General features: G+C 59.5%; 2 protein-coding genes across 3 annotated transcripts; both read right to left on the bottom strand.

Annotated features, from left to right (window-relative positions):
• Positions 1-1,901: 1,901 nt before the first annotated feature.
• On the bottom strand, positions 1,902-10,470 carry LOC104316750 (microtubule-associated proteins 1A/1B light chain 3C). The gene is made up of 6 exons (XM_069797498.1): positions 9,894-10,470; positions 9,619-9,738; positions 4,463-4,517; positions 4,318-4,373; positions 4,037-4,143; positions 1,902-3,365 (listed from the first exon to the last, which is right to left on the bottom strand). Exons 1-6 carry the CDS (start codon positions 9,981-9,983, stop codon positions 3,176-3,178), a joined length of 618 nt encoding a protein of 205 aa, XP_069653599.1. The 5' UTR covers positions 9,984-10,470; the 3' UTR covers positions 1,902-3,175.
• A 1,078-nt stretch (positions 10,471-11,548) lies between these two features.
• On the bottom strand, positions 11,549-26,796 carry OLFM2 (olfactomedin 2). 2 transcript variants are annotated; one of them, XM_069797497.1, is made up of 6 exons: positions 26,671-26,796; positions 17,617-17,766; positions 16,223-16,378; positions 13,948-14,167; positions 13,295-13,401; positions 11,549-12,496 (listed from the first exon to the last, which is right to left on the bottom strand). In XM_069797497.1, exons 1-6 carry the CDS (start codon positions 26,725-26,727, stop codon positions 11,819-11,821), a joined length of 1,368 nt encoding a protein of 455 aa, XP_069653598.1. In that variant the 5' UTR covers positions 26,728-26,796; the 3' UTR covers positions 11,549-11,818. The 2 variants fall into 2 exon arrangements, with proteins under 2 accessions (XP_069653598.1, XP_069653597.1); XM_069797496.1 differs by lacking the exon at positions 26,671-26,796 and adding an exon at positions 22,818-23,009.
• Between the last annotated feature and the right edge of the window lie 131 nt (positions 26,797-26,927).

Genomic DNA, 26,927 nt, shown 5'->3' with positions numbered 1-26,927 from the left:
GCTGTCTCTCACTGTCCCTAAAAATACATTTTTCCTGGGAAAACCTGCCCAGGGGAGAAGGGCTTTGAGGGCACCTTCCCCAGCCGCTTCTGCGGGGGGATTTGGGGTGGGAAAAAGCCAAGTCTCACATTCCCTAAGCTCACTTCATCCCTCCCAGGAGCCTGGTGCATTTTTACCTTTGCCTGGCTTTGCTGAAGATTGCAAGTCTTCAGAATTGGTTCAGCAATGATGCTGGAAGGCAGCAGGACCCTTTGTGGGCTTCAGCAAAGCTCAGCAAAAGCCCAGCTGCCTTCCGGAGCACCTCAGGGCTTTCACTGGGCTTTGCCGATGCCCACATGGGTCCTTGGCCCCTCTGTTCTGGGCTGGGTGATGGGAAACCCTCCAGCTTCGTGCTCAAGTGCAGCCTTCCCCATAGGCTTCACCTTCATGGAGTAAACCCTGATGTCTGCAAGGAAACAGCTTTTTGGGCTTCCCCTCCTTCCCCGTGATAAGGGGAAATGGGAAAAGGGCAGGAAAGCAGATTGGGAGAAAAGGTGAGAAAAAAAAAGGTGAGAAAAGCTCTTTACCACCAGAGATCAGGGCTTTCCTGAGCTGCACTTCCCCCTTTTTAACCCCTCTCTGCTCCAGACCCCTTTGTTTCACGGGTTATTTCTCACTGCCAGCTAACGAAGGAGTTGAACCTACTCTGAACCCATAAGGTGCCACATCTTACACCTCTGGGAGCCTTCAGCATTAATTCAACCTGTAATTTTTTTTCCGGCAGGACAAGCCACTCCATCCTTCTCCAGGTTGCACACGTCTGTTGCGGAGGTGATGCTCTGAGCGGTGAAAGCTTTCAGGGGGAGCATGGCTGCAAGCCTAGTCAGGCTCTCCTTGCTTTCAACCCCGTCCTTTTGAACGCAGAAGCTTTCTGGGAAGCAATTCTCCAGTGCTAGTGAAAAATACGCTTTCATCTAACAAATACCAGCCCCATCCGTCCTGCTCTGACATGAGCTTTGGCCAGGAGAGGATGGATTGAGGGAGGTCTCCCCCAGCCCCCTCCGTACAACGCATGTTGCTTCTCTGTTTTGCTTGTAGCCTGAGGGCTTCCAGGCAGTTTTCAGGTATCCGAGGGATGCTCATGGAAAAATAATGTATGCACACATGCATGCATAAAGGCAATTCAGCATGGAAGGGGATTGAACATCCAGGCTGCTCAGAGCCAGCTCTATGGACTGCAGGGACCCTAATAAATAATATACACACATAAAACAGAGAGTCCTTGCCCCAAAGAGCTCACCGTTTTAATTACAGGATGCCTAGAGGTAATACGAGTGTGGAGGCTGCGTGTGTGTGCAAACACTGTGAGGCGTGCCAGCCCCTTCCCTATTCAACAGGGAGAGAGATGAGTTTAGGTATAAGTGGATCAGCTGCAAACTGACAAGTTAAATATACGTTTGTTAAAAAAAACCCACAACCCCAAGCAGGAAGGTGTCTGCTCGGGGAAATGAGCGCTGCCTCCAAACATCTGCCTGGGAAGCTCCAGCAGTTGCAGAGGTAAACGCTGTGGTTGGGATAAGACAGGGGAAAAAAAGGCTGGAGGTGATGGAGCCCGGGTGAAGGGGATGGGACAAGCAGCAGCACTCTCCCCTCTCCATGGGCACAGGCATCCCCTGCAGCACAGGAAATATTTTTTTTGAGCTCCTTTCCTTGGGGAAATCAGGCCTGCGGATCCTCTACGCTCTGTCCCAGCCCTGCTCTGCTCTTTGCTTTAAGGGTTGCAGCTTCGTGCCAGGCAGCTACGAGTATTTCCAGCTGCTCCCCGTGCTCCTGCCTGGTGCGGGCAGGGACAGCTCTGCCTGGTTTTTCCCCTGCCAGCAGCCCAGAAGCCACATCAGCCACCACAAGCCCCCCCCCCGAGATGCCAAGCCAGGCTCCTCCATTGCTAGGACTCACCCCTTACCTCCAGCGACCGACTGGCATGGAGCTGTCATCCCTCCCCCCCAAAAAAACCCAAAAAACCTCTGACACCCCAGCTCCGCCTTGAGCCAGCCTGAAGACTCAGGAAGAAACCTGCTGCTGCACAGTTTGGGGGGTGCAGCCAGTTGGGGCAGGGGGCACAGCATAGACCCCCGCTCCCCAGTTTCATCCCAGTACAGGAGAGGGACTCATCTCAACTTCCCCCCCACCCTGCAGCGCATCAGGGACCCAGCTCCTGCTGTCATGGCAGCTAATTTTAGAGCTTATTTATTAACATTTTAACATGAAACGTGCATGAAATATTCACCCAGTGTGACAATGCATTTTATGGCAAGGGAAGCCTTAAATATTTAAGAGGTGTTTTGCAGCATCAGTGGCAGGAAGCATTTATGTCTGACTCACAGCACAGCACTACAATTTGAGCTCAGCTAATCCCTGCTGCGGGTTTTAGCTACGTGCCCCGTCCTTAGGGTGCTGGTTTGAGGTGGAGGGGGTCAAGCCCCCCCTATTCTGCAGAGGGGAGTGAGATGGGGAGCTGCTTTTCTGCAGGAGGGTCTCTCCCAGGCTGCTTTTGCAATGGGGGGAGCAAAGTCCTTTCCCCTCTCTGCTCTCGCTCCCCCAGCTCAGCTACTGGCAGCCCAGCAAAGCCAGGGACAAAGCCCCAAGTTTAAGGCTGGCTTCACAGCCGAGGGACGAGCTGCGGTTTAGATGACCAGAAGCACCAGTCCAATTTTCTTTATTCCACATCTCAAGAGCACAGACGCTCGAGCGGCAGCTAGAATGGACACGCAGCTTAACAAAAACCTGCACAGACCGTGAAACTCCCCATACCCGATCCTATTAGGAGAGGTGTTTAGAAGGAGCCTAAGTTTTCTGAACAGGGATGACAGGTTGTAAAGCCCTTCAGAAGAGCCAGTTAGAAAAATAACCTTCCTGTGGATCAGAGTAAACCAGCACCATCTTCTGCTGTGGCAGGAGAATAATTTGTATTTAAAGCCAGAAGATTAAGGAGGTGTCGAGTGGAGTTTTTAAGACCATTACAAGGCTGAGCCTGTCAAACTGCAGCCAGAGAGAAGGCAAGGTTTGGTCCAGCCACAATTCAGGGCTCCCCACCGATTTCAAGCCAGGTTTGGAGAGATACGTCCCCGATCTCACCAGCGTCGGGAGTCCCCAGACGAGCAGCCACGAGGACGCGGTGGCGGCCGGTGGTTTGCGGTCAAGCAGCCGCTGGCTTGCGGGAGGGAGAGCCGCCGAACATCTCCTGGGAGGCGTAGGTCAGGTAGAGAAAGCCATCCTCATCCTTGTTGTCCCGGTACAGCTCCTGCATGGTGACGGCCATGTTCGGCAACCCTTTGTTGTTCGCCAGCAGGTAGAAGGTCTGGGAGGAGGTCAGGCAGAGCCGCGTCCTGCCGAGAGGAAGATGAAGGCAGCGTGCAAGCAACGTGGCATTTGGGGAGGCTCCATTCGTGGGAACACAGTGCTGGCTCAGACGTTTAGTGGTTCCTCTCAAAGGGACCAAGCTTCGCCATCACCTCCCCCGGGGTGCCAGCCACCCACCAGCACCCACAGGTACGAAGGTGGGTGCGAGGGCACGGCCAGCTGCTCCCCAAAACATCTGTAAGGGCCGAACCCACAAGCTCTCACCTCCAACCATCCTGAACTGTGCTGCCAGGAGGTGTTGGTCCTTGGGAGGGATTTTAAGCAGAGCACAAAGGTTTCACATCAGCTGCAACAGTGCTGCTTGTTTGCAGGGCTGCTAATCACCTACCCCCAATTAGTGACTCACCTGTGCTGCAAGTCCCCAGGAAAAGAGCTAATTGTCACCTTTTATCCCAGCAAGGGTAGAGGAATCCTGCCGTGAGGCTCCCCATGCATTGGCAATCAAATCCTCTTTGCTAATTACAAAGGCTAATTGTGTTAGGCTAAATCTAAACAGTTGCCCAGTTGAGCAGCCAAAAAGCTGTTTCCCAGGACCAGCTGCATCTAGACTGGGCTTTTGCACTGGCCTGGGGCTGTGGACCCCCCTACCACTTACCCCAAGCAAGCCTGAGGACCCTCTGTACCATTAACCACTTACCGCAGGGTGACAGCAAACTGGGACAGGGGCAGGTCCTGGGACACCAGAAACTTGGTCCTGTTCAAGGGGGGCAAGGTTTTCTCCTTCTGGTAGCGTTCCACAACCACCTGCAGCGGGGAGAAGATGCTGGAGCAGGGAGACAGGGACTGGGAGGCTTTGGGACCACTCTGGCAGGGGTACCCAGAAAAGCAAAAAATGGAGCCATAAAGTCTTTAGCAAAGACTCCCACAGCTCGCCTTTCAGCATCGGTGGCCACAAAGACAGCGGGGTGCAGCCCTTACCGGGATCTTGTTGGGATATTTTATCCGTATCTCTGTCACTTCGTGCATCCTGGTAGCTGTGGAAGAGAAAAGAAAGAGCAATAAGCGCAGCGCAGCCCATCACCGCGTCCCTGCTCTGCTGCTCCCCTTATCCCCAGTAACGTACCGAGGCTTTTCCTCTGCTTGAAGGGGCGAGAGCTGCTGTCGCCTGGCTGCATCTTCTGGAAGGAGGAGATGGATCGAGGCACGGGCAGGATTTGTTTGCCCCTGAGCCCTGCCATGGGCAGCTGCTGCTGGCAGAGCTCCTAATATAGGCTCATCCTGCCCCACCTGGGCTGGGGTGCTCAGCAGGCTGCTGGGCTCTGCTGGGGTGGATGGATGGATGGATGGATGGATGGATGGATGGATGGATGGAGCAAGCGAGCAGAGCTGGGGATTTGCTCCTCACGGATATTTTAGGGAGCAGCTGGCCATGCCCTAGCACCCAACCTCACGCCTGCGGGTGCCGTCGGGTGACCAGCACCGGAGGGCCGTGATGCTGAAGCCTGGTCCCATCAGAAGGGACGAGTGATTTAAAGTCCTTAATTTTCCCCCAGGACCCGTGCTTTGATTAACGACGGGGATTTGTCTTCCCTGGGAGAGGACTCGGCGTGAAGCCCGGCAGAACCGGTGCCAGCCCAGCATCCCCTCCACGCGCCCCGGCAGCCTGCGAAGGCGCTTTTATTTTCTCCGTGAGCCGGTGTGCTGGGAATTATCGCTTCCCCCGCTCCATCCGAAGGGCCCTGGACCCTGGGGGCCCTCCCTACACCCCCATGGGACCCCCACGTGCCCCCCAAGGACCCCAATGTACCCCACATGCCCCAGGGGCAGAAGCCGGGTGAATGAAGGATTAGATAATGTGGATTAGATAATAATTGATGGTCCGAGGCGGTTATCGCAGCCGGCAGTAATTCTCCGCTCAGCAAGTGGCTGCCGATGGAGTCGCTGATGGAGAAGGGAGTCTGGGGGCATTTACCCCCCCTGCCCCGTCCCTCTCTGCCCCGGGAGGTGGGAGGTGAGGGATAACACCCTGCCCCGGCACATCAATCCCACCCGGAGCAGGACCCGGTTGCGGGCGCTGCCGCTACCCGGCAAATATCGGCATGCGTTATCCTGACAGTTTAATTCTTGTGCTATCTCTGTTTTGATTTAACGAGGGGCTTGTGTCAGGTGGGATCCATAAAGCTGCCGAGAAGCCAGCTCATTCGCATGCTGCAGGTATTTTTCATGCAATGCCAATTCCCTGGGTCAGGAGAGAGGCAGCTTTTGAAAACAAATTAGACCCCATTATGCCAATTAGACCCCATTTGTCTTTTTCTTTCTTCCCCCCCCCCTTCATTTTTCTTCCAGAGCTGCTCATGTGTGCTCCACAGGCTCCCACCCCCCCGCCACCTCTGGAAAGGGAGGAGGCAAAAGCAGCCCAGCTCATTTAGACACACCAGAGCCTTAAATTACCCTCGTTTAAATAAGCTTTTTGGCATAACGGGTCCTTTTGGGCTGCAGCTGCTGGAGGAAGGAGATGGCTTAGGAAGGAGATGCTGCCTTTGGGAGCAGATGCACCTTGCTGAGCATCCCAGGCGCATCCCGGTCTCCGGCCGCCGGCGTTATCCTCGGAACAAGGTGAAATCCCGGCTGGGTTTGTCCCCACCTTGCACCGAGCACCTCAGCCGCTGCCCCGGGGTGTAACAGAGCACAGGCCCATCATCACCCTGTTTTTTTTTCCTGATGTTTCATATACATATTTAATATATTTTGCCATTGTGCAATGTACTAGTCTGTATTACTTTGCCATAAAAAAAAAAAAAAATCTCTCAGACGCACTCATCACTGGTTTGGAAAATTACATTAGCAATATATATTCCATCTGTGTAGCGAGTTAAGCCATTATAAATTTATAGCCCTAATAAATTTAATTCTGGAAAGTTTGCGTGGGGTTTGAAGTGGAGTTTTGCGGGGGGGGGGGGCATTTTCCTCCCAGGTGATTTCTTAACAATAAACTGATAAATATTAAAGTGCCTCTCAATTTGCTAATAAAAGGAATCGATTACTGTTCACTGACTTAATTCTGCTTCCAGCCAAGTGCTAATAGCTTTGCTGTGAGCAGAAAAAGTTGTGAATTTAAAAAAAAAAAAAATTTAAATCCCCATTTTAAATTAGTTCATTAATGGTGAGCATCTATTATTTATTGGTTTAATTTCCAACTATTGTTGCGGTACTGGGCTGGGCTCTGGAATCCCAGGTCGTCATGGAAATGTGATGCTTTCATTAGCATGAACTAATTAATTAAAGATGAAGGGAAATTGGTTTTCCTGATTTGGGGAGGGCGGGAGTTTTTTACATCCATGCTTTGTCCCTGGCATCATCCCCTCTGCTGAAATGGGGTTTGTATTTGCCAAATCAGAGCTGGGAGCCTCACATGGAGCATGAGCATCTGCGAGGAGCCCCCGAAGATTAATTTCCTTGGAGAGTAAATATCGCCAGAATAATCCAAATAAGATAAAATAAATTTAAAAAAAAATATATGCAGGCACAGACCTGGGATATGGGAGGTAAAATTTATACCTCCAACTTCCCCAGCTGCCGGCTTCGCCTGCGGGAAGCGGGATCTCATCTGTATTCCTGCCTGCCTGCTCCGGGCCCTCGCGGAGCAAATTTCAGCTGAAACTCATAAATAAATCCTCTTCTGCACAAGTTAAGTTTTATTCATAGCTCATTTTGTGATACACTGGAATAAAATAAAATTAGAAAAAAAAAATCCCCCTAGATTTATCTTTAATCTCACATTAAATATTAAAGTGGGAATCTCAGCCCCAGCCTGGGGCCAGGCTGCCCCAGGGCTGTGGGTAGAGGAGCCCCAGCTGGGGGGGAGGGGGACTGACAGGAGATTTTTTGGGGGGGTCTCTCACCCCCCCCCCAGATTCTCAGAGGTCCCTGTTATCTTTGCTACGCAGCTGGGGGGATGTTCAGCCATACCCCCGGCACCCCTCAAACCTGCCCTGGGGTTTCAGCATTTCACTGTATACGTATAGCTGTAAGATATATAATGTATCTCTCTATATTACAGGAATCTATATATATTATAGCTAATATGTATATATTATGGCTAAGATTTCTCTATATTATAGCTAATACGTATATATTATAGCTAAGATTTCTCTATATGATAGCTAATATGTATATATTATAGCTAAGATTTCTCTATCTTATAGCTAATATGTATATAATATAGCTAAGATTTCTATATTTTATAGCTAACGTGTATATCTTATAGCTAAGATTTCTCTATACATTATAGATATCAAAATATACTATAGAGCAGATATCTCTAAGGAGGGTTGTGCCCTGCTCCCTGCTGCTGGTCCTCACCCGGTGAGGAACAGAGGATGCTACGAGCAAGCTAATAGACAGGTTCTTCCAACGGCAGCAATTTGGCCCCGGGGAAGACCCCCAACCCATCAATTATCTCTGGCGAGGGGCCGACAAACGCATCCAGCACAGCGTCGCCGGTTGCCGGTGGATAATAAAGCCTGGGGAGCAGGCGGAGGGTCCCGAGGGCGGCGGGACGAGGGATTGAAGCCCAGCTTTTTGCTTTTCCGCGGCCTATTTTAGCAACGACAGCTCTACGCTCCCGCTGCTAACCGCTTCCCTTCCATAAATAAGCCTCAATTATTGAGCGCCCGCTGGTTTTTCGTTAGGGGGAAAGTCCCCGGCGGGCCGTGACGGGCGCAGCGGCTGCAAACACAACACTACGGCTCTGCAGTAAACATGATTAGTGCCGTATCCCCGGCTCGGGCAGGCGCGGGGGTGGATTTGCTGATGCTTTAATGACGAAGCGAGTTATTAACGGGAGGGCTGGTGCTTGGCGAGCCGGCAGACACTTACCCAGGCTCGGACGAGGGGTCCCGCTGGGGTCCCACCCAGCCCACGCCGCTGGGGACATGGCACCGGGGTCTGTCGTAGCCCCTTTGGGGGGTTTCTCAGGAACCTGGGCACGCCAGGCGTTGGGAACATCCGAAATATTTTGGAAACCCTTTTTTTAACACCATCCAAAGGAACCGCAGCCACCAGCACCCTCTGGCTTGGGCGCTGCGTTCCCCCCCGCCGCCCCCCCCAGCTCCATCCCCAGCCAGGATCAGCGCTGAATAACCAATTCACCTCCTGTTAGGGCTGAGCCTTCGCAAGAATTACAATAAGCTGGAAAAACCCAGCCTGCAGGATGAGTGATTTTGGGCAGGGAGACAGGCTGTTTTCCAGAAGAGTTTCTACATGTGTAAGGTTATTAAGTGCCCTGGGTTGTTCTTTTTTTTTCCCACCTCCCCCCTTCCTTTTGTAGCCTAATAAATAGCAGAACAAAGGAAAAACACGTTGGTTTGGGTGGTTTTTTTTTTTCCCCAGCTGTAGGCACCAACCTAACGTGCCTCGAACAGCAGCTGCACTGCAGCACTCGCTGCATCGCCTCGGCGGGGACGGGGCTCCGGTCCCGTCCCCATCCCCACGCAGGGTCCCCCTCTAAGGACACCCGAGGTTGAGGGGTGCAGGGAAGGTGACCAAGGTCCCTGCGTGGCAGTCAGTGGCATTGCCCTCGTCCTGGTGAGCCTTTCCCCAAAGCTTTATCTCATCCCCATCAATCTTCGTTACCGAGCCCGCTGGCTCGAGCGCTGCGGTGGCATTTTGGGGAGCTGAATCCAGCCTGGGTTTGAAGGTGGGGGACAAGCGCCAGCACCAGGAGAGGGGAAGAAGTGGGAAGAGTCTTGGAGAGATGCTGCAGGGCAGGGCTTGAGGAGGGGGGGGTTGGCTGCGGATGGCCACCCCTGCGGTTCCGTGTCGGCCGTGGGGCTGTCCCTGTGGTGAGGGACGCAGCACCTCTGGCACCGGGAATGATTAACCGTGGCATGAGGAGGCCGAGGTCCAGAGACCCTCTGTGGTGCCCATTTCTGTGTCCCGGCACAGCTCCGTGTCAAGGGTTCACTGTGTGTGGGGGACACTTGTCTGGGATGGGGATAGAGATGGAATTGGGATGGGGAAGGGATGGGGATGCAGATGGAATTGGGATGGGGAAGGGATGGGGATGGGGATGGGATGGGATGGGGAAGGGATGGGGATGGGATGGGGATGGGGATGGAATGGGATGGGATGGGGATGGGATGGGGATGGGATGCGTGCACTTTGGCTCCCAACCCCTTGCTGTTCCCTGCTCCCCTTGCACCGCAGCAGCCAGCACCCCTCTGCGTGCCTCCTGCCGTAGTCACCTACTGTCAGGGGAAAAAACAAAAAAATACCCACCCCTCGCTTTGCTGGAAGCCACGGCGTGAGAAATGAGCGCTCCTCGCAGGCGAGCAGCAGCCGTGCTGCGGGCTGAGCCCGGATTAATATCTCAGTCCACAGGTCGCTTGGATACAGCCTCTGCCGAGATGGGGAGCCTTGCTCAGGCACTAATTGCTAAATAATCACTGCAGGGGGGTTGCCAGCCGCTGCCCGGAACCGTCAGGTGTGTGGCTGCACGTTGCGCACCCCTCGCACGATGCAAAGACCTCCATCCTCCTCCTCCTCCTCCTCACCTGGCTTTGCTCAATAACCGGCCTCGCCGTGCCAAGCCGGGCGCCGGAGCAGTGCCTGCTCTTGGCCGCCGGCCCGCATGTCCTTCCCATAGCAAATTAAACTCCCTGCATGAGCGAGTCTCAAGCCACGGCGTGAAAAGTGGCCGGCGGGGTCTTGGCCGAGCAGCCCTTCACGTCCCGCTCACTGGGGCTGGGGCAGAGCCGCTTCGGTCGGAGCTCACAGCGTGGAGTTAGTTGTCTTCCCATGGTCACAGCCCGGCTGGGACACAGGAACAAAGCTGGAAAACCAGGGATATGCTTCAGCGGGTGCAGCCTGAGCAGGGTGGGAGCCCAGCACCCAAACCCAGCAGCACCCTGATGTTCCTCCATCACCCAGCCAGCGCCGGGGCCAAGGTGTTTCCCTGAGTGCCTGGATGATGCTCTGCAGAAAGGGCATGCAGGGATCTTTCCCTCCCCCAGGACCTATGGATGCCCCCCTCCCCAACCCAACAAGCCCATCGGCATGGTCAGGGGCGAGCCGAGCTTCCCAGTCCCCCAAAACACGCTGCCACGGGGGGGGGGGGGCTGCCGAGATCCAGCATCACCGCAGCCCTCCGAACCCGCTCCTCTTGCACATAAGCAGCTGATGGGATTAGCAGGGATTATCCTCTTGTTCCCCACTCCTCTCTCAAGAGGAGAATAAACGTGACAAGGTGCTTCCAGCTTCGATTTTATGCTCATGACCCAGGCACCGGCTCCGTGATGCTGTCTCCAGGGCAGGGGTGGGCTCCAGGGCTGGACCGGACCCCCCCATACCCCACCTTTCCCCTGCCCAAACCCTGCAAAGGTCCCGGAGCTGCGATGGGGAATCAGAAGGACTGATGTGTGGGCTTTAACGCACCCTGTCTCCATCCCCATCCTGCCAGCATCCCCACGCAGCTCTCTACCCAGATTTGGGGTGGGGGGGGGGGGTGTCTCTGCTTGCAGGGTGTCATTCCCCGGCCCCCCCCCGCCAATTTGCAAAGCATTTCGCAGGGCACAAGCTGACACGTAGCCCTGGGAAGCGCAGCTCTGCAACTTGATTTTTGCGGGACCATTTGAAGATTTATTACGCCTGATCATGCCCATGGGAGGCTGCCTGCCGAGCCCTGTGCCCCCTCTGCCTCCTCCAGCCCCGTGTGTCCCTCCATCCCTTTGTCCCCTTCCACCCCGTCTCCTCCATCCCTTCTGCATCTCCTCCATCTCTTCCATCCCCCCCACATCTCCTCCATCCCTCCTCACCCCTGGGCAAGAGGTTCCCACTCTCCCCCAGGGCCAGGATCCTGCTGCCCCAGCCTCGTTGGGTGCTCATTTTGGGGCAAGCCACCCATGCAGGGTCTGCCCCCCCCTCGCTCGCCGCAGCTGCGCTATAATTTCCCTTCCTTTCCTCCTCGCCTTGCCCAGCTCTGCTGTAATTTCCCCAGCGCCCACACCCGCATGCATTAAACATGCCCATAAACAACATCGCTGGCTGCCGGCACACATCTGGAGGAGAGGGCTGGAGATTACAGCCGGCTCCTGGCATCCGCCAGCAGAGGGGATGCAGGAAAAGGCGGGGGGGAAACCAAGTCATTGAGTGACAAATAATAATTTTTTAAAAATTTGGGGGGGAAAAAAAAATCAGCACAAGCCCCATCAAACGTCAAAGAGACTGTTTTTATTTGCCATCAAAATAAAGATATAAATTGAAAAAAAAAAAAAAACCCAAAAAACAACCAAGGTCAGCTCAAATGAAGGCAGAAGAGATCCATGCGCCATGAACCGCGGGAAGAAACCAAAGAAATTTTAAAAAGTAATCAAAGAGGAGGAGGAGGAGGAAGGCTCCATCCCCTCGAGAGAATGGCCAAGGCTGAAGTGTAGAAAAATAAAGAGCTGGGGAAGGGAGAGCAGAGGAGTCCGGCACGGGGTCACAGTTCGCCCGACGTCTTTATGACGTGGAAGAGCGTGACGTTGTAGATGACCTGGTGGCCGTTGTTCCAGGTGTAGAGCACCCTCTCCCGCGGGTTGTAGTCCAGCATGGATATGTGGGAATACTGGTTGTGGAAGGGAATATCCGTGTATTCGTAGCTGGAAGTGTTTGTGTAGTAGGCAAAATAGATCTTGGCGCCGGCAAGGTGGGAGTTGGTGACGTAGAGCGTGCCGCAGATCATGAAGGACTCTCCGGCGCTTCGTTTGGGGTAACCCGTGTCCCAGCTATGCAGGACTTCCAGCGTCTGGGGGTCCACCCGGCTCACCACGATGTTGCCGGCGTTTTGGTTGGTGGTGTAGACAGCCCACAGCCCGCTCTCGTCCACCATGAAGTCGATGTCGGAGAAACCACCCCAAGAGTAAGGGAAGGTGTTGTTGTAGCCGGCGCCGGCGAGGCTGCGCTGCACCAGGACGCTGCGGGAGCGAAAGTGGTACTTCACCGCGATGTTACTCTGGTATTTGTTGTAGTAGAGGGACCCGTTGAAGACCACGTGGCCGGTGCCGGCCCAGGGATGCGGCAGGAGATGCTGCACGAAGTTCTGTCCCGTCACGAAGTCGTTCAAGGTCCGAAACTCCAAGACGCGGCGGCCCTTGTAGTAACCGTCCATGTACCACACCTGCAGCAGGCTCAGGTTAGGGATGCCCGGCCGAAACGGGGACCCCCCACCCCCATCAAGATGGGCTCCCAGGACAGACGGACACGACCCACGTCCTGCGCGACCCCCCCCGCCGCACATGCAGCCATTTACGCTGCTGCCACACGCCGGCATGCATTTTTCTGGCTTCCCCCCTTTACATGTGTTTTTCTGCTCTTTCCGCAGATCAAATGCTTGGCTAATTTTTAATAAGAGGGCGTGCTTCGTTAGGAACACCCAGCCTGATTGAGTTCCCAGCCTGCAGAGGCTCCAGGGAAGCTCCTGCCCAGCCTCCCATCACAGCATCCCGGTTTCCTCCGTCGGCACTTGGCAGAGCTCCGGCAGAGGCAGCCACGCGCCCCTCGTGCGACGGAGCAGAGGGTTTGCACACTGGTGAGCGTGCACCAGGGCACGGGCACCCCAGGCGGTGTGTGCCCCGGGTGCACAGGCACCGTGCAACCCAGGGAACTTGCACCAAGACGCACGGACCCCAGGCAGCGTGCATCCCGGGGACGTGCCCCCGTGGAGGCACAGCCAGGAGGGACGCAGCAGCACCAGCCAGGCAGGTTGCAGGGGACACGGTGCCCGAGGAGTGCTGAGGTTTTGCAAAAAAATTCAGAGCCAGACCGGCCAAGAGAGGAGCTGCCCACCTGCAAAATTCACCTCTGCTTGGGCCTGGGAGGGTTTTGGGGAAAGACACCCACAAAAGTGCCACACAGGAGCCGTGGGAAGCCCGAGCTGTGTCCCGACCCCATCGGCATGGGTGCCTGTGCCACTCACCCGGCTGTCAGCGCTGGGTGTCATCGTGTCGGTCATCCACGACCCGAAGCGGGATCCCGATGCTCGGATGGTGATGGGATTGCTGACGCCCGTCAGCTTCCCACAACCTGGGAGGAAAAATAGTTGGGAGTCAGGGGTGGGCATCCGGGACCACGATGCTGCCCAGCTCCCTTCATGGGAGGGAGCATCACGCACCGAGCGGGGAGGAATCAGGGCTCTTCTTTACCCCAGGGACCCCCAGGAGGGGACAGGGCAGCAGGCTGGGGGATGCTTAAGGAAAAGGCACTGCTGGGCTCCAGCAGCTATTCCTGACCAAGGAAAAGTGGTTCCTGCGTGAGTCCCAGGGCCCGGCCACACCAGCAAACTCCCCGTCGGCACATAGTGGAGGATGCTGGATTGCCAGTATTATTATTATTATTTGGAAGATATCAGCAGTGCAGCAAAACAGGAGGCCCAGCACGTGGGCAGAGCTGCAGGTAGCAGCAACAGCTTGGGTTCTCTGAAATGGGAAGCTGGCAGCATGGGCTGCCTGCCCTGCCTTCCCGGGAAGGGATCCCAGCCTTCCCTGCATCTACAGGGACGCTGCTGCGAGCAGGAGGGACCTGGGTGCCCACCCAAACCAGAGCCGAGGTGGTGAGGAGGGGGGAGCGTACCCAGTTTTTGCATGCAGGCGTGCAGCCGTGCCTCCAGCATCAGCACCCGCTGCTGCAGTTCCTCGTAGTCGTAGGCACCCATCTCCTCCTGGATGGCCAGCAAGCTCCCAGAGAGGTTCCTCACCTCCTCCTTCAGGTGCACGATCAGCCTCGTGTCCGACTTGTACTGATCCAGGACGGGCATCAGAGGCAGCAGCTCCGTCATCTTGTCCTTGAGCTCCTGTTTAAGGGGTACAAGGGAAAAAAAAAAGAACAAACACACACACACGCCTTAAATTAAGCCCGTGCCTGGAGCCTGGTGGTGCTTGTCCCCATGCCTGCTGTCCCTCTGTCCATCCCTCTGGGGATCGCAGAGGTTTTCGTTAACACACCAGAGACAAGCCCTATTTCCTGGGTCAGTAATTAATAACAATTACAAGGCTTTGCATTTTCCAAGCGCTTGGGGAGCGATAGCTAATGAATCACCCACAGCTGATGCTATCGCCTCGCTCTGCAGAGTGGGAAGCAGGCAGGATCCGGTCCCACAGCGGGAGCACGGGGTGACATCCCCCCTCCCCGGCCAGCCCGGAGCAGCGGGGTGGCTGGACGTGGAGCGATGCTCTGCACAGGAGGGATGCAGGAAGACGCAGTGATGGTGCTGGGGGAATGACAGCAACAGGCAGAGTTATATGCCAGGTCCAGGGTTTAAAAATCTCCGCTTATTTTAGCACAAGGAGAAGGTTAAGAGGTGTTTTGACCTTGGCCTGGAACGACCCAGGCAAAGGCTTCATCTATCCGGCTGGCAAAGTCTGAGCAGATGCCTGGCAGCCGACATGGGAATGGGGTGCAAGTATGGAGTGGGGAGAACATGCCAGGGATGGGTCACAGCTCCAGGCAAAGGGTGCCCGTGCACCCAGCACCCTGCATGTCACAGGGATGCTCAGCTCTGGGATCACCACAGGGATGCTCGGGAGCCGCGCACGATCCTGCCAGGCTTGTGCCAGCCGCTGCACCAGCGTAGCAGGGAAGCAGTGGGGGGGGGGAAATGGCAGCCAGCCGGCCCTGGCTGCAAGCCGGTCCACCGAGTCTCCTTCGCTCAAGGACGCTGTAAATCCACAGCCAGCACCTTCGTCCTGCTCCACAGCCCACGGCCCCACTCGCCATCCCGTGGCTCAGTGGGTTTTCCCGGGAACAAGCCCGGCTCGCCAGCACCTTTCCTCCCTCCTCGCCTTTCATTTCAGGACAGCGTTACAGGGGCCAGTGTTCCCATCTCTCGGCGGGATTGCATCCCGGTCGCAGGGCTCAGCACCTCCTGCTGTGATTAAACCAGCCAAGACATTTGCTGCAGCTCAGATGTTTAATCAATGTCTTGTCTCTGCAACTGTCAGCGCCCAGCATCCACCCGAGCATCCTCTGGCCTGTTTCAGTGCCAAGAACCAGCCACTCCCGAGACAGAAACACTCTTCAGCTGTCAGGATGAAGCCTCGAGGCTCCCAAAATAAACCAGTGCCCCAGCAGGGGGGGGGGTGGTAATGGGATTTCTTGGGGGTGCAAAGCCGCTGCAGCGTGGGCAGCATTGACTTGCAGGCTGCATCGATCAGCACACGGCGCTGACGGCTGCCACCCGTCAGGTTGAAATCATGGCTTTGCCAGGGAAGACCTGTGTTTTGCTTAATTAAAGGTGTCGATTTGCAGCCAGATGGGCTGGGAATTGGCCATCTCTGCTGCCCTGCCACCGGCACATCTCCCCCCCCCGCTGCGGCACCCAGGGAGGCAGTGGGTTGTGGCCCCAGGTTGGTTTGCCCTGTGCCTTGTCTGCACACCCACTGCGGCTGGGCACCCTGTCCCGCTCCTGCACCGCACACCCACCCTGCATGCTCAGGTGCCACAGGGATGCTCAGCTCTGGGACCACCACAGGGGTGCTCAGCTCTGGGACCACCAGAGGGATGCTCAGCCCTGGGACCACCGCGGGGATGCTCAGCCCTGGGACCACCACAGGGGTGCTCAGCCCTGGGACCACTGCAGAGGTGCTCAGCCCTGGGACCACTGTGGGGATGCTCAGCCCTGGGACCATTGTGGGGATGCTCAGCCCTGGGACTACCATGGGGGTGGCTCAGCCCTGGGACCACCACGGGGGTGCTCGGCCACCCGGATCACCAAAATCAGGACCCTTCCCAGGGTGCCCACCCACCTCGTAGCATCGCACAGCACCATGTGCTCGGGGAGGTGTCCCAAACCCGGCAGCTGGTCCCACAGGGCGCGAGTGGCATCGCGGGAGGGGGGGGACGGGCTCACCTGGAAGCTCTTGGCGTTGAGGCTTTTCTGGCTTTCAGCAGCCACCTTCAGCCTGGAGTCCAAGCCCTTCATCAGGGACTCGGTGTTGCGCACGTACTGGAGGTCCCGGTAGGTCCGGAGGTCCAGCACCTCCATCGACTGGGAGATGTTCTGCACCTGCATGGTGGGACGGGGGCGGTGATAAAGCCCTCGGTCTAATCAACACACCCCCCCGCCGCTGCTAACGAAGAGGCCTGAGTCAGGGAAATTTGGGGTGCAGAGGCAGCGAGGGGATGGGGAAAGGAGAGCAGCCCCCAGGACCAGCCCGTGGTCACCGGGTGCTGGTGGGGACACGGCCCCAGGAGACCCCCTCCCGGTGTCCCCATCCCCAGGGAGCCGGAGGACGAGTTGCTCCCCACTCCACCGCACCGGCGTTTATGTAAACACTTGCAAGAAAACTCTTCCCCCTGCAGCTTTAATGTATAAAATAATGCGTTTTACTCATCCTGCTTCAGCTGTTATTTGTTTTTTTAAACCACCCGAGCGCACATTTCCCAGCCCGGTCTATGAGCTTTCATTCTTTAATTTCATCTGCCGCAGCCGGCAAAGTTATTTTATTTCCACGCTTTCAAATGACATGAACGTGACAGTGTTCCTCAAACGGTTATTTATTTATTAGCACCAGCCCCGCTGGTATTTACGATGCCGCCGCCGCCTTGGAAGAGAGCTGCTTAAGAGGCGTTTTTTGCAGCGCGTTATAATAAAAGTTTAATCGGGTTTTGCAGCATGCCCGCCCGTGCGGACGTGTAAAAACCAGGGGGAAATTAAATGAGCTCTGCTCAGGCACACGGCTCTGTGCTGCGGAGGCGGGGAAGGCTAATGTCTTCTGCCGGCACTGCTGCAGAGCCCACGGGGAAGGGGCTGGCAGCGTGGACCCCCCCCACCGCGGGCAGCCACACGTCCCCCGTTCCGCACGGGGAAACCACCCGGGCTCCATTAAACATCATTTGGCTCATGGGGCCGCAGGCTAAAGCCCGCTTGGGATTTATCTCCAGGCTGATTTCATCTCCGCGGCCGCCTGGCAGGCTCGGTTCGTGCGGCGAGGGCATCGCCACGTGCCGGCGGCACCGCGGTGCGCGGCGACGCGGTGACACCCTTCCGGCAAACCTCACGGCCGGGCAGGAGGATGCGAATGTTCCCCCCTTGCGGCGGGAACGTCGAGGATGCTCGGACCGGCAAACGCGTCGACGTTACGCAGGGAGGGAGCTGCGGGTGCCCGGGGAAGGGACGAGCCCGTCACAGCCCACCGTAGGGTGCACCCGCGCTGGATGGGGGGTCCCCCCGCCGCAAATTAAGCACTTCGTTAGCAGGCTCGGCCGGTAACGCCGGTTAGCGGCGGTCCGGCTGACGCTCACCTTCTCCATGAGCTGACGGAGCTGGTGGCTGCGCAGGTCGCGGGAGCACGTGCCCTGGACGGGGATGACGGCCGTGCAGAGGCATTTGCCGTCGGGGGCTTGCGCCGAGGTGTAAACCTGCCAGCCCTCGTCGGGGCTCTGGAAGAGGGTCTGCGGGAGAGAGGAGGAGAGATGTCAGGGCCCCAAAGGATGCCAGAGCCACTCACCTGCCCGCACCAGGCTCCCCAGGCTCCCCACGCGTGCCGGGGCTTCCCCAAAAACCGTGGGGGTCGGGGCAGGGCTGGCAGCGCGGCATCGCCTTGGCGAGACGCCGGAGCGTCCTTCCCTCCTGCCGTCAGCCGCCTGGGGACGAGCCGGCAAGGGAGCAACGTCCCAGCACCAGGATGAGCCCACCGAACCCTTCCTGAACCACCATCACCGCGTGGTGCCGGCAAAATCCGGCGCCGGCAAAGCCGGTGCCGAGCGCATCCCATCGTGGTACAGCCCCAGGGTCCTGCCCTGCCCGCTGCCGCCTCCCACGGAGCTCCTCCAAAACCCATTCGCAATGCCATCAGGTCTGAGCCACTTTGTATTTTTCCCTCCTTTCAGGTTTTTATCCAGGTCATTTAATATTTTTTTTTTTTTTCCCCTCTCCAAGACTCATTTCGCCACAGCGATCTGCTCCAAATACGGCGATTTCAGCTTCCTGGTGTGTCCCGCGCTCCCGGGCTGGCCACGAAACAACAGCAGGGTGGGAGGGAGCGACGAGGAAACGCTCTTCATCATCTCCCACCAGCCAGCTCCGCGTCCTCCTGCAGAACCAGCCCGGTGTTATTTCCCATTAATAGAGTTAATGAGGCAGGAATTTCCTCCCCTGTGGCCGTCCCGCCTCTGGAGGGGAGCAGAGCAATTGCTAATTCCTTCCCCTTGAATTTTGGGTCCCTTCGACCCAAGCGGTCAGTGAAATACCGCAGAGCGGTGGGGAAATACGAGTGCATCCCCCCCTGACCCAGGTGGGCACCAAGGAGGGTACCCGGGCATCCCCGGTCAGCCGAGCATCCCACCAGTCTCGCCGCCCTCAGAAAGCTGATTTTTGCATCCAGCTGCAGCTTTTCCAGGTGGATCCAGGCTTGGGGTTGTGCTTTCCATCTCCCAAGACAGCTGAGGGTGAGGGTGACCACTGCAGGCTCTGGCTGCCCCCCACCACACCCACCCCGAAAACCAAGCAGAGAAACATCCACACACACACCCCCTCCTCCCCTTTGCCTGATTTATTCATGCCATAAGCCGGTGTTTTTGCGCTGGGCCATTTAGCATTTCATGGGTAATTCATAATTATGAATTATGAAAATCAAGAGCAAACTCATCGCTCTCCAAGCGCCTTCTGCACCGAGCCAGGCAAAGATAAATGACCCGTTCCCTGTAACAAGCCAGGGACGATACTTTACTTTACACGCAGCGGTTTTAACTTCATGTTTCACATCGGAAGGGATTTATTGGACATGGCGGTGGCTAAACACCATTCTCCAACCTCCAGCGCAATGAGAATAAATTAACTGATGGCGGTGTAAAACTCGTCCTTAACCGAGTAAATTCCTGAGTTATCACAGGGGGAGATAAATAGAGGATTTATTCAGCCCAACTCCAACGCAGTGGAGATGGATCCTGGCCGACGCTGGGGCCGGGAGTCCTCAGCAGCCCCGGCTGGTGACGAGCCACATCGTGGGATAACGAGCCCTTAGGAAGGCGCCAGCAGACAGCATCGTGCCGGTGGATGGTATCGTGACGGTCGCTCCCTGCTACGGCAGGTGAATTAATAGGATGCACAATTGTCAGATATACATGTCGGGAAAGACTTAATGCACCGTGCTGTGAAGTTGCCCCCCCCCCCCAAAATTGGGGTCCCCATGGCAGGAGGGATCCCCCCAGCTCCTCTGGGCATGGCACGGGGCTGGTGCCCACGGCGCAAGCACCCAGACCTGGGGCAGGCACCACCCGATCTCCCGCCCTCAGGATCCTGGGACGATCCTGTGCACCAAAAAACTTCATTTCTTCCCCCCCCCGCAAAAAGCTACTGAAATGAAAGAGCCCAAAGCAAACCCGGAGCATCTCGGGTGGAGCATCCGCAGTCACCAAGGAACCATTTCCCTTTACCTGGGACCCTTCTGGCCGTGGCTGAGCAGCAGGCAGGCATAAATACTTTATAGAGGGCTAATGCATAATTAATGCCAGGCAGCAGCCTGTGGCAGGCAGGATGTGTGCAGGCAGCGCTCAGAGCCACCGATTTGGAGGCTGGCAGAGCTCCTCTGCCTGCCAGATTGGGTTTCGCGCAGCACAGAAACCCTGGGGTCCATCCCGAACAGCCCCCGGGATGCAGGCGAGCATCCGTGGGCGAGAGCCAGATCCTGGGAAGATGCTTTCCCGCTGCGGCTCGGTGGCCGCATCCAGCCCCCGCCCTGCAGATAACACCCAGGGATGGATGGAGGTGGAGGGCAGCCCTGCCCGCGCCTGCCCACTGCGGCTCGGGGGCCTGGCGACGGCGGCGGCTGCTGCTGCCGGCGGTATTATTAGGTTAAATGCAGCCTGTGCAATCTGTCACTGGGTTATTAATTAGAGCTCCCCGGGAAAGCTGCCTGCTCGCAGCTCGGGAGAGGAGAAATTGCTGACACCCTCGGCCGCGGTGCAGAGAGCTGCCAGAGAACCGGAGCCTGGCATGGAGTGGGGCAGGGGGGGCTGACAGAGCATCCTGACCCCTCTCGTGTGGGACTTAAGGGTCCCCGAGCATCCAGGAATCCCCACTCAGCCCCTTGCCTCAGCAAAGCAGCCACGGCCGGGGACGTGGGGGTCCAACCAAGCGCCCTTCGAAGCCAGGAGGCCCCGAATCGGCACGGGCAGTAAGGGTGAGAGCCGCTCCGTGTCTCTGCCCCCTCTTTCTGGGGGGGGACCGCTCCAGGGCAAGCAATGGAGCTGCTGCAGAGGATGCTCCGGTCTCTCCCCATCGCCAGCCGGCACACAGTGCTGCTACTCCATGGGAATTCGAGAGCTGTTGGCTGCTCCGGTACCGGGGTCCGCAGTGCCAGTGTCCCCAAGAGCCAGTGTCCCACGGGGCTGAGCTGATGGGAGCACCCAGGCCTGGACCGGGTGAATCCGGCTCTGGACCTCAGAGCAGAAAAGGAACCGCTGTTTTCTAGAAAGGGGCTTTGCAAGTCCCCAAACTACAGTGAAAGGCTGTGCCGGGCATCACCGTGCCCGGAGCCAAAGCCGGAGAGGCGAGCACCGGTTTTTGGGTAAGCCCGGCTCATTTCAGCATCCAGGGAAAAAGCGCTGCCTCGCTAAACCCAGGTGGGAGATCAGCTCCGCAACCAGCGCGCCAGCTCTCCGCCACGGCTGTGCCGGCAGCCCCTCGCACCCCGCGGTCCGGCATGCCGTCCCGGCGGCTCCCGTGGGCGGTTGCGCCAGCCCATTACAGCCGCATTAGCAGCGCTCCTTCCCAGTGATTAATGATTTTACAACGAACACCAAGAGTGACTAATGATTAGCCAATTATTGTAGAGCAGCGCCTGCTTTACCCCGAGTGCCGCTAATTGCCCTGCAACATGATTGCCTATTTGGCGGTGCCCGGTGAGACCCCACCGCCACGCGCGGGGCTGCAGCGACGAAGGCCACCGCACTCATCCTCTGCAGAAGCCCGGCCAGGAATGGTACCCCAAAAAAGATCCCTAGGGATCCCTATGGAATGGGTCGAGGGCTGCGGGGAAAAACCCTCGCAGCTGCGACTGGCATCAGCCCAGGGCAGAGCCAAGGTGGGGGAGCAGCCCAGTGAACCCCCAACAGCTCTGCCGGTGGTTCCAGTGGGGCCGGGGTGCTGGCTGCCGGGAGCGGGGGGCACACGAAGCCGGTCGGCTACTGCTGGTGGGTGGCAAGTCTGGCAGCCCAGCTGACGGCAGGCTCCAGACGGGCTCTGCCAGCTTCTTCCTTGAACACCCCCAAACAGGATCACCCCCCCACCCCACAACCAAGGTCGGCGCTGGCAATAACACGAAGCACCCGCCTTGGCAGGATTGCCCACCACAGCCCCCCCCAAAATGGCGTGCCCAGTCCTGCACAGGAAGGCTCAGGCTACAGGAGGGGTCTTCTCATCACAAAGGTCGTGTCCCCCCATTATGCCCCCCCTCCGTCCCGACATTACTGGCTATGGCTGGGCACCAGCCAGGCCCCGCAGCACCAACTGCGCAGCCCAGCCCTCTCCGGGGGCTCGCTCCTGCCTGCGGCATCCCCCGGAGCCCAGCCCAGCCCTGTCATTGCAGCCCCCCAAAACATGTGCATGTCGCCCCCTCCAAGCGCGTCCCCCCCCACCTGCTCCCAACTTCATCGCACGCCACACGCCCAGCCCCGCTCTCACAGGGCTTTGCACCGAAGGGCTGATGCCAGCCAGAGCCCGGAGAACCCCTGGGGAAATTTGGGGTGTCCCTGCCTGGGGGGGGGGGGGCACTGGGGGGAAGCGCCCAGCCTGGGGACAGCCACCAGCTCCCCAGGGTCCTGCAAACTGGGGGGGTTCACCCACCTCCCCTGGTCAAGAGCCCCCCAGGAGTCCTCCTGGCCAGGGGGAGCCGCAGGGCCCTATGGGGGTCCAACCCCCCCCCCAGCCCTGCCCCAGCCCCCAGGTACTGCCCAGCTCAGGTCTACCGGGTGAAAGAAGGGGGTCAGGAGCCCCCCAAAAGACACCCCCCAGCCCCAGGCTCCTTGGGGAGACCAGCCCCCATGGGGGGGGTCCCCGGTGCACCCTGCCTGGGGTGGGGGGGAGGCAGGGAGGGGGGGATCCCCATGCCCCGGGGGGGGCGTCCCGTGTGCCCTGCCCGGGGAGGGGGTCCCCATGCCCGGGGAATCCCCGGTGGAGACGGGGGGGGGGGGGGGTCCTGTACCCAGAGGGAAAGCGGAGGGGGGGGGGATACCCGTGTCGGGGGGGGGTCCCCGGTGCACCCCGCCGGGGAGAACGGGAGGATGGAGGGGTACCCATCAACGGGGGGGTGCCCAGGGGAAGGCAGAGGGGGGGTCCCCATGCCCGGGGGGGGGAAGAAGCGGGGGCTCCCGGTGCACCGCATCCCGGGTACCGGTGGCGCAGCTCCGCGCCGCAGCCCGGGCATCCCCGCCCCAAAATACCGCCCCCCCCCCCCCCAACCCGTCTCCCGCTGTACCCCCTCCCCGGTACCGGGCCGACTCACGATCTTCTCGGAGGTGCCGGCCCGGGACACGGCGGTACCGTTGAGCCCCACCAGGGAGGGTAAAGTCTGGGACATCCAGTTGGTGACCATGGCCATGGTGCTCAGCACGGCCCCGATCTTCAGCAGCGGCACCGTCATGTCGCCGTCGCCGCCGCATGCCCATCACACACCCCCCCCGAACCCCCCCCAACCTTCCCCACCACCTCCTCCTCCTCCTCCTCTTCCTCTTCTTCTTCCTCCACCACCCGGTACCGGTGCCCGCCGGGGCGAACCGCGCACCGGCCGAGCCGCCCCCGCCGCCTGCGGAGCCCCCGCGTCTCCTTCGTCCTTATAACGGGGGGGGGGGGGAGAGAAAAGGAGGAGATGATGGGGGGGGGCGGGGGGGGCCGGCGCCGCTCCGGAGTGACGTCGGCACCGTTGGCCCCCGGCCAGCCCGGTACGGCCCCCGGTTTTGGGGCGGGTCTGGTCGGTACGGTTCGGGGAGGTCCCGGTTTAGGGTGGGTTTTTGGCCGGTACGGTCCCGGTTTGGGATGGTCCCAATCCGGTACGGCACGGTCCAGTCCAGCTCCCTTTGGAGCAGCCCGGCATGGTTTGGTTTGGGGGAGGAGGACCCCCGGAGACCCACGGTTTAGGGGAGCAGGATCCCCGGAGAGCCCCTGGTTTGGGGAAGCAGGACCCCCGGAGACCCGCTGGTTTGGGGGAGCAGGACCCCCGGGGACCTCCGGTATAGGAAAGCAGAACCCCTGGAGACCCCCAGTTTAGGGGACCAGGTCCCCTGGAGACCCCCGGTCTCCCTTATTCTGGTGCAGGTACCAGGGACCTCCACACCCCCAGCCTGGTTTAGAGGCTGCAGCACCCCCGAGCACCCATCACCCCAGGCCCGCACACCCCCCCCCAGCCCCCTTTGAGGCCCCACAAGGTCCCCCCAGTCCCCCCAAATCTTCATCTCCATCCTCACCCTGACCTACGGCTGCAGGGACCAGGAAGGATGCGACCCCCCCCCCCGCAACGGTCCCCCACCTCCCCCAGCACACCCCATCCCACAGCAGCGACCTCCCTGGGGTCCCCCCGGACACCCCAAACCCTCTCAGCAGCTCTGCCGGTGGGTGCCCACCCTGAACACCCCCCCACACCCGCCAAGGGACCAGACCCACTGGGTGCAGCGGGACCCCCTGGCCCTGTTTTTGCCTCTATCTCCCGTGTCACAGTCACGCAGTGCCACCGCGTGGGGACGGACACGCACAGCACAGGCTCCCACGCCGCCAACCACGGGGAAAGCCCACCCACACCCCCCCTTCACCACCCAAACACCCCCCCCCCCCCACCCCACGCCGTGGGTTTTGGGGTGCTCTTGGGCTCTACATCGCAGATACCGGCTTGGCTGCCACCGCGGAGGAGACAGGGCAGAACCCACAGGGACAAATGTCCCTGTGTCCCCAGGGACAAGGCCCTGGCAGGTGGGAAAGACCCCGGCAGGGACTGAAGGGTGGGTGCTCACCTCTGAGACACCCCCCTCAAGTGCCCAGGGATCCCCAAAGTAGGGATCTGGCCCCACGGGGGATCCACGCTGGGTGCGACTGTCACCCGTGACGTGGGTGTCCCCACGCTCTGACCCCCAGCAACGCAGCTGCCACATTGAGGACGCATTTTTGGGGGGGTGTTGATGGCACAGTCACAGGGCAGGGCTTCCAAACCCCCAAACCCCCCCATCTCCTACCTGCCACGAGCCCCGTGTGCCACATTCTCCCGTGGGGACACTCATGGGGCGAGCGTGTCACCGGCACGCCGGGGCACACCGGGTGGGCAGCTTCACCTGAGGGGCTTTGCACAGCCAGGGCAGTGCAGGGGGGCAGGGGAGACCCCCAAACCTCCTCCCCACCTCTTCATTACTCCATTGCAGCATTCCCTTCCAGCCCAGACCAGAAATCTGCCTGCAAACAGCTCGTTAACTCCGGTGCGTTAGGTGGGGCTGAGCACGGTGCTGGGGAACAAGGTGCAGATGCAGTGGGACCTCAGTGGGGCCACGACCCCACCCCAAAACCCGACCCCACCCCAAAACCCAACCCCACCGGGGTGGTGGGGGCAGAGAAGCCATTTAGGGGGGAAAGGGGGAAATCTGGATGTGGCTGTGAACACCGAGGCCCCCCTGGATCTCTCCGGACCCCAGCCATCCGCAGCCGGGTCCCCGCATCCCGCTCCTGCCCCGTCACCCCCCTGGATGGGGAGCACACCCACAAGAGGAGGCCGGTTTGGGGTCCCACACCAGCCCCATCACCTGCAGCTCGGGGACACGAGCAGGGCGGTGGCAGGGCCACACTCTGGACAGGCTGGGGACATAATTCCTGCCCAAAATTGGCCCCGGTTCAGCCCCAGCATCACGCCGGCACCCCAAAAAGCACCCCCTGGGAAGCAGGTGCAGGGAAGACCCAGCCAGGCCGGCGCAGCCCCTACCCTGGCAACCCCAGCTCATGCATATTCAACAGGCTGCACAACCACCACTGAATATTCAGCAGGGCCAGCTGCTAATAACGAACCGCTTAATTGCAAATAACACCAGGCCCAGCAAAGGGGCTCTGGCCACTGCCCCACTAGGGCCCCGTGTGGTGCCAAAGCCAGTGCGTGGGGCTGCGGGGAAGGGACGGGGCCACCAAACTGGCCCTGTCCCCGTGGGTTGACCTCCCGCAGCCCCAGCGCTGGCACCCAGGGGTGGGCCGAGGCGGTTTGGAGGACAGAGGCAGCCCCGGGGTACGAGGGGGACACAGGGACACAGAGCTACGTCCTCACGGTCTCACCCCTTGGGACCTTCCTGCCTCGCCACCTCCACCCCGGCACAAGGATGCCGCCGGCACGCCGGTGCTGGGATGGCGTCATCCCCGGTGGCACTGAGTGGAGGGAGGGAGGCGGTGGAACCGTACTGGGACAGCGCACGGCCCCGCTGGGACACGGCGCATGACCCTGTGACACCCGCCTCGGCGGGTGCCCGTGCAGCTGCCACCGCGCCGGTGGTGCCGGGCACAGCTGGCGCACAGCTGGCTCTGGGGCGGCTCCGGTCCTTCCCGGTGCTACCGTGGTGGCTGCTCTCGGAGGACCCGCGTCGCCCGTCTGTCCCCGCACGGGCAGCTCATCCCGGCACAGAACCGGCGCCGACCCCAAGCCCTGCCGTGGTGCACCCACGGGTGCCTGCTTCCCCCCCCCCAGGCTGGCCTGGACTCATCCCCAACCCCACGGTGTCCCCCAGGGTGGGGAGAGCCGGCACCCCGTGTCCACGCCGGCGCCGGGGGACAACCGCGGCACGTGGCACGGCCCGGGTGAGGCGGAATGGATCCAGGCCGTCGCCTTCCCTCGTCCTCGGCTGCCACGTGTGAAGGCGCTCCCGGTCCCGCCGGAGCCATCTGTCACCCACGTGTCCCCGCCACCGCGCTGGCACAGGGCGAGGGCCCCAGCATCCCCCAGCTCATTCCGGACACCCCCGGGTGGGTGTCCGGGGAGGGGGGCACGCCACCGTCCCCGCACCCAGGTGGCTATGAGACCCCTGAGGCCGGGGAGGGTGGTGGGACAGCGGGATAAAGCCCAGCACCCACCCTTGGCTTGGGAAGGACCCCAGCACCCAAAGTACCACCTACAAACACCCCCCCCCACCCCGGAACGCATCCCTTGGTGAGCACCTTGGGGTGCCGGGGGGTCCCCATCCTTGGGAAACACCCAGGGCAGGTCCCAGCATCCCCACCGGCCCCGAACCGGCATCCCCGGGGGAAGCTGAAGGCACGGCCGACCCCCCCCCCCCCAAAAAAAAAACACCAAAAAACGACACCCCCCCCCCTCCCCGCTCCGCGGCGCCCCCGCCCGCCCTTACCTGCATCGCGGGGGAACCGGCGGAGAGGAGGAGGAGGAGGCCGGGGATGAAGCGCATCCTGCAGGCACGGACCCCGCCCAACAACTACCGGTACCGGAGACCCACCGGGCCGGTTCTTCCCCACCCCCCCACCCCCCCCACCCCCTTTCCACCGCTACCGGAGCCGGTCCCGGAACCGCAACCGTTCAGCTCCGCCGCAGCCGCATCCCCCGAGCGGGCCCCGTTGCCGCCGTTGCCGTTGTCTTTGTCCGCACCGC

The sequence above is a fragment of the Haliaeetus albicilla genome, chromosome 11, assembly GCF_947461875.1.
Source record: "Haliaeetus albicilla chromosome 11, bHalAlb1.1, whole genome shotgun sequence".
Classification (NCBI taxonomy): domain Eukaryota; kingdom Metazoa; phylum Chordata; class Aves; order Accipitriformes; family Accipitridae; genus Haliaeetus; species Haliaeetus albicilla.
This window is presented reverse-complemented; position numbering and strand designations above follow the sequence as displayed.